Source organism: Geospiza fortis, unplaced genomic scaffold (assembly GCF_000277835.1).
Source record: "Geospiza fortis unplaced genomic scaffold, GeoFor_1.0 scaffold677, whole genome shotgun sequence".
NCBI lineage: Eukaryota > Metazoa > Chordata > Aves > Passeriformes > Thraupidae > Geospiza > Geospiza fortis.
This window is the reverse complement of record NW_005054585.1, coordinates 568033-579628: the sequence shown is the minus strand read 5'-3', so window position 1 is coordinate 579628 and position 11596 is coordinate 568033. Positions and strand designations below refer to the sequence as shown.

General features: G+C 47.9%; 1 protein-coding gene across 1 annotated transcript in view; it reads left to right on the top strand.

Moving 5' to 3' along the window:
- The window catches only part of TNFAIP6 (TNF alpha induced protein 6), an 18663-nt gene that overhangs the window by 3206 nt on the left and 3861 nt on the right, over nt 1-11596 (top strand). Inside the window, exons 2-3 of the mRNA XM_005429915.2 lie at nt 7409-7546; nt 8782-8943. Of these exons, the coding sequence (XP_005429972.1) occupies nt 7409-7546; nt 8782-8943 (300 nt within the window). The remainder of the gene's footprint in view (nt 1-7408; nt 7547-8781; nt 8944-11596) is intronic.

Genomic DNA, 11596 nt, shown 5'->3' with positions numbered 1-11596 from the left:
TAATAGATAAATTATAAATTATATATTATATCATATATTGTATATCATCTATTATATAATATAAATTATATATTAGATTAGATTAGATTAGATATATACTATTTCTTTATATTTATATCTATATATCAAAATCTTGAACTGCTGTCACTCTGGAAACGCTCCTTTTACCTTTCACCTTTTACCTTTCACCTTTTTCCTTGTCCCCAAACCTCTCTTGCTCCTCAGGCAGAGCTGCCCCTGTCACCTCCCTGGGGATGTGTTCCTGGTGCCCCTGGAATTTTGGTGCTGCTCCTTTTTGGCACCAGCCCGTTGTGAGCAGGGGTTTATTGCCAGCTATGGGGGGTTGGCACAGCCTTGCCCAGATTTGCTCCTGGGCTCATCCCAGTGCCAGTTCTCAGCACTATGGGGTTTTCCAGGCCAGCTGCTGCCCTCTGTTCACAATTCCAATTCCTTTCCCATTCCCACTCCCTGTCTCAGGGGGGTTTAGGAGCTGCACCAGCCCCGTTTGGTGAAGCTCTCTGAGCAGCAGAGGCCCCTGCCAGGAGCTCTACGTGGCCAGCCTCTGCTTAAAAGTTAAATACTCCTCTTTATTTAGCATTTAGCACGGGTCTCATGCATATTTCAGGTCCTTTATTGGCCAAATTTCGTGCTGCCTGTGTTTGTGCAGCAGAGGCTGGCTGCACTTCACCCCCTCCTGCTGCTGTGGGTGAGCTGAGGGTCACTGTCCTGGCAGCACCCTGCTGTCCCTGGGCTCCAAGGAGGCACTTTGGGAACTGGGACCCGTGGCCCTGTGGCACGTGCTTGTGCTTGCCAGAAAAAATCAACATTTCCTGCAGGTTCATCCTCAGAGCTCACCTCCATAAACAGCAATTCCTGTCAGTGCGGGTATGGAAGCACATCCAGAGCCATAAATATGGAAATGAGGAGTGAACCCTGCTCTGACCCAGCTCTGTGGTTGATGCTGAGTTTATCTCCCTGCACAGGAGAATTAAGGAGGGAGGGGGGAATACAAGATCCCATCAGTTAATCAGGATTTTCTGTCAGTGTCACCAACTGGGACGCCCAGAGCTGGGGCAGGACGTGTGTGTGGTCTGTTTTCCCAAGGCTGTTTTGCCATGTTGCAGGGGAATAAAAGGGATGGAGGCTGGCTGCTCCTCATAGGGTGGAGCTGCTGCTGCTTTCAGCCTTGCAGACTGTGAAGGGCTGATCTCCCCAGCAATATGTTCATTCTTTTGCTTCTTTTTTTCTGCCAAGGTCAGGATTAAATGTGTGAGATGGTATTTCTTGTTGGGACTCAGGTGTTTATCAGTTCTTATCTCTGTCACAGTCCCACAAACCCTGAGTTCTGCAGCCCTTCACTCTGACACACTAAAAATGGAGCCCCATCTCTCTCTACAAGGCCTTTCAAGGATAAACTGTCCAATTAATACATGACACCTCAATTATTTCCAATTTAACCCAATAACCTAACTCATGTCCTGCAATGGGGACTTTTTTATCCAATTACACAAAACCACCCAAACCTGTGAAGAAGAAGGTGAAGAAGGAGCAGCCTCTGCCCTAAATCCTCCATCTTGCTCTCTATATATTACTATATTCTAAACCCTTAAACTCTGAGTTTCCCACCCTGTGATGTCACACACTTCTACCCAAACTCCACACCCACAATCCCAGTTCCACCATTCCATTCTGGATGATTCTCCACGGCCTCAGGTCAGTGCAGTGTTCTCCTGGCAGCACAGAAAGTCTGAAATTCCCAGCACAGAAAATCTGAAATTCTCAGCAGCCAACAGCAATATTCTGGAAAACCTGCTGCCTGTCCATAGTGACAATCCAGCAATAAGTGTGGGGAGATACCTTTAAAGTGATAAGATGTGAAAATAACACTGCCAGGTGAAAAAAAAAACCCAACTAAAAATGGTGACATTTTAGTGGCAGCTCTGAGAACTCAAGGAATACAATCAGTGGTTTCCAATCCCCTTCCCTGGGTTCTGCAAGGATCAATAATTGGCATTCCAGGCTTCCAGGCCAATTATTGATGTTTCTCATGCTCAGAACTAAGAACAAAGTCTTGCGAAATTTAAAACTTTAAGAAGTTTAAAAAAGAAAATTAAACTTTCTGAAATTCTTCAGAACTTCTGTCCCCAGTCCTTGTCCCTCACACTGTGCTTTAAAATGACAGATATGTTGAATTCTCTAAGAAAACCAACACCATTTTCTGTGCCTCAGACATTTCCAGGACCATTTCTTGCTGCCTTCTCCAGATCCTTCCCCAGTCTGATAAACACAGCAAATATGGGAAAAAAATCATCCCAACTTTTTAAATTGTCATCTGAGAAATGTGGGAAATGGATTTATAGAAAATTAAATTATGCTTATAGTGTATTGTAATTAAAAAATAGTTAGCTTGTAATTATAATAACGTGAGTTATAACATCTGTGTTGTCTCACCCTTCTCATGAGACTAAAAACAGAATAAAAGTTTCTAAAATGCCTCTGAGTCAGAAAAGGGCATAATCCAACAAGAAAGAGTAAAAACATAATTTACACATCGAGGAAAATTATCAGCTTTTTTATCATCTGCACCTGTAAATAGCAACTTAAAAACAGAAATATTTGCAGAGCCTGCAGGCAGGCCCAGCACTGAGCTGGCTCCTGGGGGACTCAGGGATTCCCCAGCCCTGATTCCCAACCCAACATTCCCAACGCTGCACACGCACACTGAGCTGATTTATCTTGATTTCTCATGGGCTCAGCCGTGACAGACTGCTGAGTGACTGAAAAGTAATACTTCCTGTGAATAAATCAAAAGTTATGCTTCTGCTTTTTTGCTTTGCTTGCTCTTAGCCGTGCAGATTTGCCAGTTTGCCAACCTAAACCAAATGTTTGGGTGACTCTGGCTAATGCTGCAGGTTTAGATACCAAATGTTTGTCCAACACAGCCCCCAAAAAACCATTTTCCACCTGCTTAAATGGTGTGCCAGTGGATGTTTGGCCAATCCCAAAAAATATTCAAAAAGCTGTAGCAGGCACATTTATGGGATCATCCCGAATCATCTTTGGATTCTGGTGGAGGCATGGGAACAGTGGTTCCTCACCTTCCCAAGGCATCTTCTGAGCCTCAAGAATTGGAGCTCCTTGGCTCCATGTTGTGTAAAATTGAATTATCCAGGCCAAGATCCATCTTTAGTTGAGGATGTTACTCCCTTTCACAGATTATTTAAAAATCAGGCTTCATGAATGAATTCCCATGAATAAATTCTTAATTAAAAAGGAGTTTTTGCACCAGAACATGCCACAATCTCCCAGCTGTGAGTTGTTAGGCTCCTTCAGGAAGATTTTTCCATGGAGGAGCTGTTATCCCATGGCAGTGATGTTCCCAGGGACGCTGCAGAAGGAGGCTCTCCCTCTCCTCAGACTGCTATCAGCAATATAATTTATTTATTTGGGCACAAAACCCACCCTGGCAAATATCACCCTGTGTCTATTAAGGGCTCTCACCATTCCCAACCACAATTCAGAGGCTTTTTAAAACCCTCCCCTAACCCAGCCCAAAGCACCAACCCCAAGTGTGTCTCTAGAAAATAGATTCTTTATTTTTATACTGCCAATAACTACTGTAAAAATGCTGCTTTCCATCTTTCCTCAGCCACGTTGGCTGGGCAGAGCTGCAAACAGCCATTCCTCTCAGATTCTGCTAAATATAAGTGAGACCTAAACAAAAAACCCCTCAGATGAGATATGCAGATTGCTGCTGAGACAGATTTCCATACATATGGCACCAGACAAGCTCAACATGCAAAGATTGTAAAACTTGTAGCAGCACTGGCAGTTTCTAGGTTTCCTTGGAAAGGTGTTTTGTCTCGGGATTGCCACGGCAAAGTAAAAAAAATAATGAAGAAATTGCTTTAATTTTCCGTGCAGCAGAAATGTCAGCCAGCAATTGTTCTGGTCCTGCCCTCTGTGACACACGCTCAGATATTTTTATTTGACATTTTCCCCCCTTTAATTCCTGCCTCTCCTCTATCCAAGTAGCTGTGATTTCACTTCTCTGGAGAGTCAAAACAAAGCTCTGATTCATCTTGCAGAGGCTCTGGGAGTCCCAGCCAGAAGGATGCTGTGAGAGGGATCCAGGAGGATTCCCCTGAGCCAGACAGGACACACAGGGCTGGGGGTGCTGACTCCAAACTCTTCCCAAACCTCTGCCCCTGGAGCATCCCTCCCCAGCTCTTGTTGATTTTCTGTTCTTCACAAACTCTCCAAGCACTGACCGGCTCTGGCCTAAACTTCTTCCACCCTAAATCTTAACTTTGGGTGTCACACATCCCTTTGGGTGTCACACACATCCCTCTGGGGGTCACACACATCCCTTTTTGGGCTACCTAAAAGCAGAGGCCTGTCACCCTGGTTTTTTAAGATTTTCTAGGCCTTCTGATATGGACATTCTTGTGGTGAACTTTTCCAGACACTTTCTGTAAATAACTGATTGTTTTGTCTTCTTTTATGGAGGAGGAGAAAGTTGATGGGCTGTTGGTTTGACCAGTGTCATTGGAGAGGTGTCCCTATCACCCTCCAATCCACCGTCACTTTTGGAAAACTATAAATGTTGGAATCAGAGAATAAACTTCCTCTTTCTTCCTTCACCTGGAGAACCGTGGTGTGCTTGCATTCTTGCGTGTCCGATAGTGACAGAGGCCAGACAGAATTAAGGCAATAAAAAGCAGTTTATTTATTGAAGGGCCTTCAGGTACATTTAAGGCAAACAAAAAATGGACATAAATACACTCAAAATGGACAACTGGTCACAGGTTTCACACTTTTATAAGTTTGGTCCATTTGCATATTGGGGTTTAATCTCCCAATTCCAGCTCCAGGTAATGAAGTCATTTACCCCAGGTTTGCTCCTCCCAATTTCCTTTTGTTTCCATCTCTCAGGGCCTGAGGCAGTGAGGTTCCTTGATTGCCAGGCCTGGAGAGGAATTTTTTGTCCGACAAAATGGGAGAACAGCAGCTGACACTGGACATGGAGTTTGGAGTTCTACACTAAAGAATTGCAGGATTACAAAGACATGAAAAATGTAAAAGCTAAAGTCCTAAGGCATCACACACATCCATCCCTTTAGGTCACACACATCCACCCCTGTGGGGTTGGCAGGTCTGAGCTTTCCTGATGCTTCCTGTGTGGCACAGGTGAACATTTCCTACTCACCTGTGTTACAGATAGAGGTGAAATTAAAATAGTGTCTTTAAAATATTAAAATATTGGCTTTTTGCAAATATTGAAATGGATTTTATGTGTATCGTGTTAAAGTAACTTTGTTATAAAGATGTGGTTTTTATTTCTGTTGTTGATTAAGCTTAGACATCGTAGTAAAGTTCTCAGAAGGCTGTTATATTATATTATATTATATTATATTATATTGCTACACTAAAACTCTACTAAAGAGAAAGGATACATCAGAAGGCAGAAAAGAATGAATAATAAAAAACCCTGTGACTCCTCAGAGAGTCACTCACAGCTGGCTTTGATTGGTCTTTTCACATGGAACCAATCAAACATTCACCTGTTGGTAAGCAATGTCCAAGCCACATTCCAAAGCAGCAAACCACAGGAGCAGCAATCAGATAATTATTGTTTTCATTCCTCTCTGAGGCTTCTCAGCTTCCCAGGAGAAAATCCTGGGCAAAGGGATTTTTCAGGAAATATCAGAAAATATTTTTTTTTCAGAAAATATTGAGCGCATCCAGAGCAGGGCAGCAAGGCTGGTGAGGGGCTCGGAATACAGACGCTGTGAGGAACATTTGAAGGAGTTGGGTCTGTTTAGCCTGGAGAAGAGGAGGCTTAGAGGTGACCTTATTGCTCTCTACAACTCCCTGAAGGGAGGGTGCAGACAGGTGGGGTCGGTCTCTGACAGAACCAGCAGGCAGGACGGGGCTTGGAGCAGCCTGGGCTAGTGGGAGGCATCCTTGCCCCTGGAACAGGATTTAAGGTCAACCATCCCATGAAACACAAACACAAACTCAGACAACACCAAAGCAGCAGTAAATCCTGCAGATCCTGGGATTCTGTGCTGTTCTTGTGAGCCAGCAAAGGCCTCCTGATGATAAGGAAAGCCCCGTATCTCTCCTGAGGAAGACACCAAGGCTGTCACCATGGAGAGGTGATGAAGGAGAGAAAGTTAAGAGATACAGACTCCAGCTGGCTCACAGAATGATGCGGCTCCTTGGTCACTCACTGAGAGCTTTGTTTCTTTCTTGTAACCAGTGGGCAGTGGATGTGTCTGTTGAGTAAATGTAAATATCTTGAAAAACTATAAAAACAACATGTTGCTGTAATAAATCTCTCTTGCACCCTTCTGATGGAGTCTTGGTGCTTTGCGCTGTGTCGCGCTCTATAGCGATGTGGATATTAGGAAGAAATTTTTCACTGAAAGAATAATAAAGTACTGTGATAAGACCCAGATCTTCAGATTGGGCTTATCCTCGAGCGATGGAGGCCAAACTGGATACCTCAGTCCCTCTGGGAGACAGAGTGCCCGAATCCCCAGTCAGCTCGCAGCCGTGGCTACCCTTAGCAAGCTCAGTGATTTCAGCTCTTTAGTGATCATCAGCTCTCCCAGGATTTCAGCTCTTTAGTGATCATCAATTCTCCAGCAAGGCAGTCCTTATCTGGATAACTCAGTCCCTCTGGCAGACAGAGTGCCCGAATACCCACGCCGCTTGAAGCCGTGGCTACCTTTGGCAAGCTAAGTGATTTTCAGCTCATTAATGATTATCAGCTCTCTTAGGATTTCAGCTTGTGCTTGCCAAAAGCGCCATAGGGCTAGGGGTAGAAGCAGACAGCGAGAGAGGAGAAGGAGAGGTCCTGTGGTTCCACAGCGATGGTTTATTGAGGGGTCTGTGAAGGGTTCCAGCGACAGCTCTTCTTCTGCCAAATGCGCTAAACCAGCCCCTTTTTATAGGGTACAGGGGGATCCGAACTTGTCCAATAGTAAGGGTCAGGGAAAAGTGGCCTATGGGGTTACAGAGATAAGCTGTGGGGTGAGGGGTAGAAGACAGGAGCTTATTTTGCTGTCTCATCATGACTCAGCAGTTCCTGCTGTTAAGCCTTAATCCTCCATGGAGCTCTGGCAAGCTCCATGGAGTCTGCTACAGCACTGGAATGCTCTTCCCAGGGAGCTGGTAGAATCAACATCTCTGGATGTGTTGAAAAAAGACTGGACATGGCGCTTGGTGCTATAGTTGAGATGTTAGGGCACAGGTTGGACTCGATCCTAGAGGTCTCTTCCAACCTCATTATTCTGTGATTCTGTGAGTCTGTGATTCTGTGATTCTGTGTGATTGTGTGATTGTGTGGTTGGTGGCACAGGTGGGAGCTGACGCTGTGTCCCTGTCCCTGTCCCTGCAGAGCGGGCGGCCGGCGTGTACCACCGCGAGGCGCGCTCCGGCAAGTACCGGCTGACCTTCGCCGAGGCCAGGGCCGTGTGCGAGTACGAGGGAGGACACCTGGCCACGCTGCAGCAGCTGGAGGCAGCTCGGAAAATAGGTCTGGAAAACATAGGGCTCCTCACGGGGCTCCTTCTGAGGGGGCTGGGTGGGTGTTGCCATTTCTGTCCCGAGCTCTGGGGCTCTTTGGAAACTCCGTGGGGTTTTGGTAAGGAGCAGGAGGAGTGCCAGGGTGTCCCCACCCTCCCAGCCAGGAATTCCCAATTCCCAATGTCCCATCCATCCCTGCCCTCTGGCAGTGGGAGCCATTCCCTGGCTCCTGTCCCTCCATCCCTTGTCCCCAGTCCCTCTCCAGCTCTCCTGGCCCTCTCTGAGCTCTCCCTGGAGCCTTCCCTTCTCCAGGGGAACATTCCCACTCTCCCAGCCTGGCTCCAGCCCTGGGAGCATCTCCCTGACCTCCTCTGGATCTGCTCCAACCACTTTTATTTCCATCAAGATATTTTGTCTGCAAGGGAATGAGTTCCGTGCTTGGAGCGAAAAGTGGAGCTGAGTGAGGGCTCCCCTGCATTTCCAGCTGATTCCTAAGAAGTTCTTCGTTCATTCAGAGCGCTGGGAAAACAATGGAAAATATCCTCCACTCCAGACATTTTTTCACTCTGCTGTTGAGTCAGAAGCTGGCTCCCAGCAGCAGCACATGTGAAAAGGGTACTTTTGTTTCTTCTGAGGAGCTCTGAGCCCTACGATGCCACAAATATGTTCCAGCTCCTCTCCATGAAAACATTGGATGGGTCTCTACAACATTGCATTCTTTGGCTATTGGTGTTAAGTTCTCAGCCACAAAATGCATTAAGGGGATCTTTTTTTGTTTGGCAAGAAATCCCCGAGGCATTTCAGGTATTTAAATTTAAATTGAAAGTGTTTTAAGCAAATGCTTGGGGATTTTAGCCGTCTGTAGTATTGTATTTATTTTTAGAACTTAATGCTGAGAACCCTTGAGATGGGATTGAGTAAATTTGTCTGACTTCAAAAGGGAAACAGAGAACACTCTTGGAAAACTCATCCAACGGCTAATTTGATTACAAGTGCTGGTAGAGCACTTAAACCTGACTGTGCAGTCCATCTGCATTTGATTTGGGGCTTCAGATGAAGAACCAGTAATCACATTGTGGAGAACACAATTCAGTTTTACCCTCTGCGTTTAAAATTATCCTCTCAACGTCCTGTTCTCCCCTGTAGCTCAATTTCCATCAGGCCAATCACACCCAGGCCATTGAGTAAGACTTGGTGCAATAAGAGCAGCCCAGTTCTGACCATTTTCTGCCTCCTCTGCTGCAGGTTTCCACGTGTGTGCTGCTGGCTGGATGGCCAAGGGCAGAGTTGGCTATCCCATAGTAAAAGCTGGAGCCAACTGTGGCTTTGGCAAGACTGGGATTGTTGATTATGGGATTCGCCTCAACAGGAGCGAGAGGTGGGACGCCTACTGCTACAACCCCAACGGTGAGCAGCAACCACAGGGCTGTCCTTCTGTCCTCTTTTCCCCCTCCTTTGTCCTCTTTTGCATTTAGCCCAAAATTTATCTGAACAATCTGAAGGTTTTCTGCCCATAATCTGAGGTATTCTGCCTGCAACAGGGTAAATTTAAGGTTAAAACTTCTTTTTTTTTGGTCTGAGATGGAACAGCTCTGAAAATGAATGCCCTGCCTGGGACTGGCATTCTTAGGAGGATTGTCCTAGGGGGGAACTGGGAGGAATTGTTCCCTGGGAGGGTGGGCAGGCCCTGGCACAGGGTGCCCCATGATCCCTGGACGTGTCCCAGGCCAGGCTGGACACTGAGGCTTGGAGCAGCCTGGCACAGTGGGAGATGTCCCTGCCATGGCAGGGGTGGGATGGGATGAGTTTTAATGTCCCTTTCCATCCAAACCATCCTGTCACTCTGAGATTCTCTGAGAGAAGCTCCCACCAGCATTGCTCTGTGTGTAATTAGAGGAGGAGAAGTGGATCTGCAGGGCAGATCAGAGTTCCAACAGGACTGACAAGAGCCCCAGCAGAGCATTCCCTGCACAGTGCTCTGCAGGTGACTGCCACATCCCCGTGAGCACTGGTGGCTTGGTGTCCCTTCAGCCAGCAGGGGACAGGCAGAGGTGGCACCAGGTAGGGCAGCAAAGCTCAGCCTGGCCCTGCTGCTGGTCCCCGGCCTGGCAGAGCCGGGCTCAAGCTGGGCCGTGACATCTGCACAGCTGTGCACATTTTGTTTGTGCTCCCAGGGCTGGGGCTTGTTTATGTTCATCAAATAGCTCCGTGGGGTGGGGGCCCTGCCAGATGTTCCACACAGAGCTGCAGGGACGCTCCTGCCCTCGGAATTTCGGCGTGGGACCGCTCCTCTGTCTGCTCTGGGCCACAGGGAATTGCTGTCCAGTTTGGTCAGGGCTCCAAAGGAAACCAGAGCTGCCAAAAGTGCAGAGCCACGAGCCTGCAGCCCCGCAGGGATTGGTGTCCAGGGGCTGTGGAGCCTGGCTGGGCTGTTTGCAGGTGGGACACAAGGAGCTGGGGGGACAGGGACAAATCCCTGACAGAACTGAGCCTGTGCTCTGCTCCAGGAGGCCAAAGAGGGCAAGAGGAACTTGTGGAAGTGAAGTGCTCATCCCACCTAGCAGTGATCATGGAATGATGGAATGGGCTGGGTTGGAAGGACATTAAAGCCCATCCAGTGCCACCCCCTGCCATGGCAGGGACACCTTCCCCATCCCAGGGTATTCCAGCCTGGCCTTGGGCACTGCCAGGGATCCAGGGACAGCCCCAGCTGCTCTGGGAATCCCAGCCCAGCCAGGAATTCCCAATTCCCAATGTCCCATCCATCCCTGCTCTCTGGCAGTGGGAGCCATTCCCTGGCTCCTGTCCCTCCATGCCTTGTCCCCAGTCCCTCTGCAGCTCTCCTGGAGCCCTTCAGGCCCTGCCAGGGGCTCTGAGCTCTGCCTGGAGCCTTCCCTTCTCCAGGGCACATTCCCAGCTCTCCCAGCCTGGCTCCAGAGGGGCTCCAGCCCTGCAGCAGCTCCTGGCTCCTCTGGACTCTCTCCAGCAGCTCCAGGTCTTTCTTGTGTTGCAGTCCCTGAGCTCTCCACGTGCTGGAGCGGAGCTGAGCTGGGAAGTTCTGGGCTTGTGGATAATGTACAAACTCAGGGGGTTAATGGGAATAATCCATTTTATTGCTCCTAATTCCTGTGCCCTGAATCCCCTGGCACAGCACCTCCCTCTCCCCAGCTCTAAACTGGGATAAATCCTAAATTCAGGCAGGAATTCCCACTTTGGTCAGCCCCACTGGCAGGGATCTGGCAAAGTCCAAATGGCCACTGGATCAAAGCAGGAGAGGTTTTATCCCAACGGGAATGTGGAGCAGCAGGAACAGCAGGAGTACAACAGCAGGTCTGTGATCACGAGCTGGTTTTTGTTTGAGACGCGCTTGCAAGGGGGTTTTGAAGAAGAAAGGATGAATGTGAGTGTCAGTGTAACTTGCAAGTACAGCTGTAAAGCTTGAGAGAGCCAGAAATCCCAAATGCCTCTCACATAAAACACAGCTCTGGCCCCAAATACACTGAAGGCAATGAAAGCTTTTCCTGTGAATTCAGTGAGGTTTGGATCACGCTTCTTGCTTCCAAAATATCTCCTTCCACAATCTGGGTGTCTTGGTTTGAAAAGCCAGGTGTCTGCTAAGGAAGGCAGGAGTCTCCCCTGAAATGGAAAATGTAAACCCCCTCTCTCTGAATTATTATAATTTTGAAATTAAAGGGTTCTTGGGCAAAGATATGGGAATAGGGATAACAGTTCTTTAATAGGAAAAGTAAAAATACAAATACAGTAGTACAAAAAAGAAAACAAACCATTACCAGAGTCAGACCATGCCCTTGACCCCCTGTGTGTCAGGGGTGGCACAGCCCCATCCCATGGGGGCTCAGCCCTCTGCAGTGCCAGCTGTGCTGCTGCTGGAGCAGGGATCCTGCACAAGGGGGGAGTTTTCCTCTGCAGCTCCAGGGCTGCTGCAGATGGGCCTGGGCTCCTCTGGCAATGCAGGGCAGCAGAAAGCTGCTCCTCTGGGAATGCAGGGCAGCAGAAAGCTGCTCCTCTGGCAATGCAGGGGGGGAAAAAGGTGGTCCTC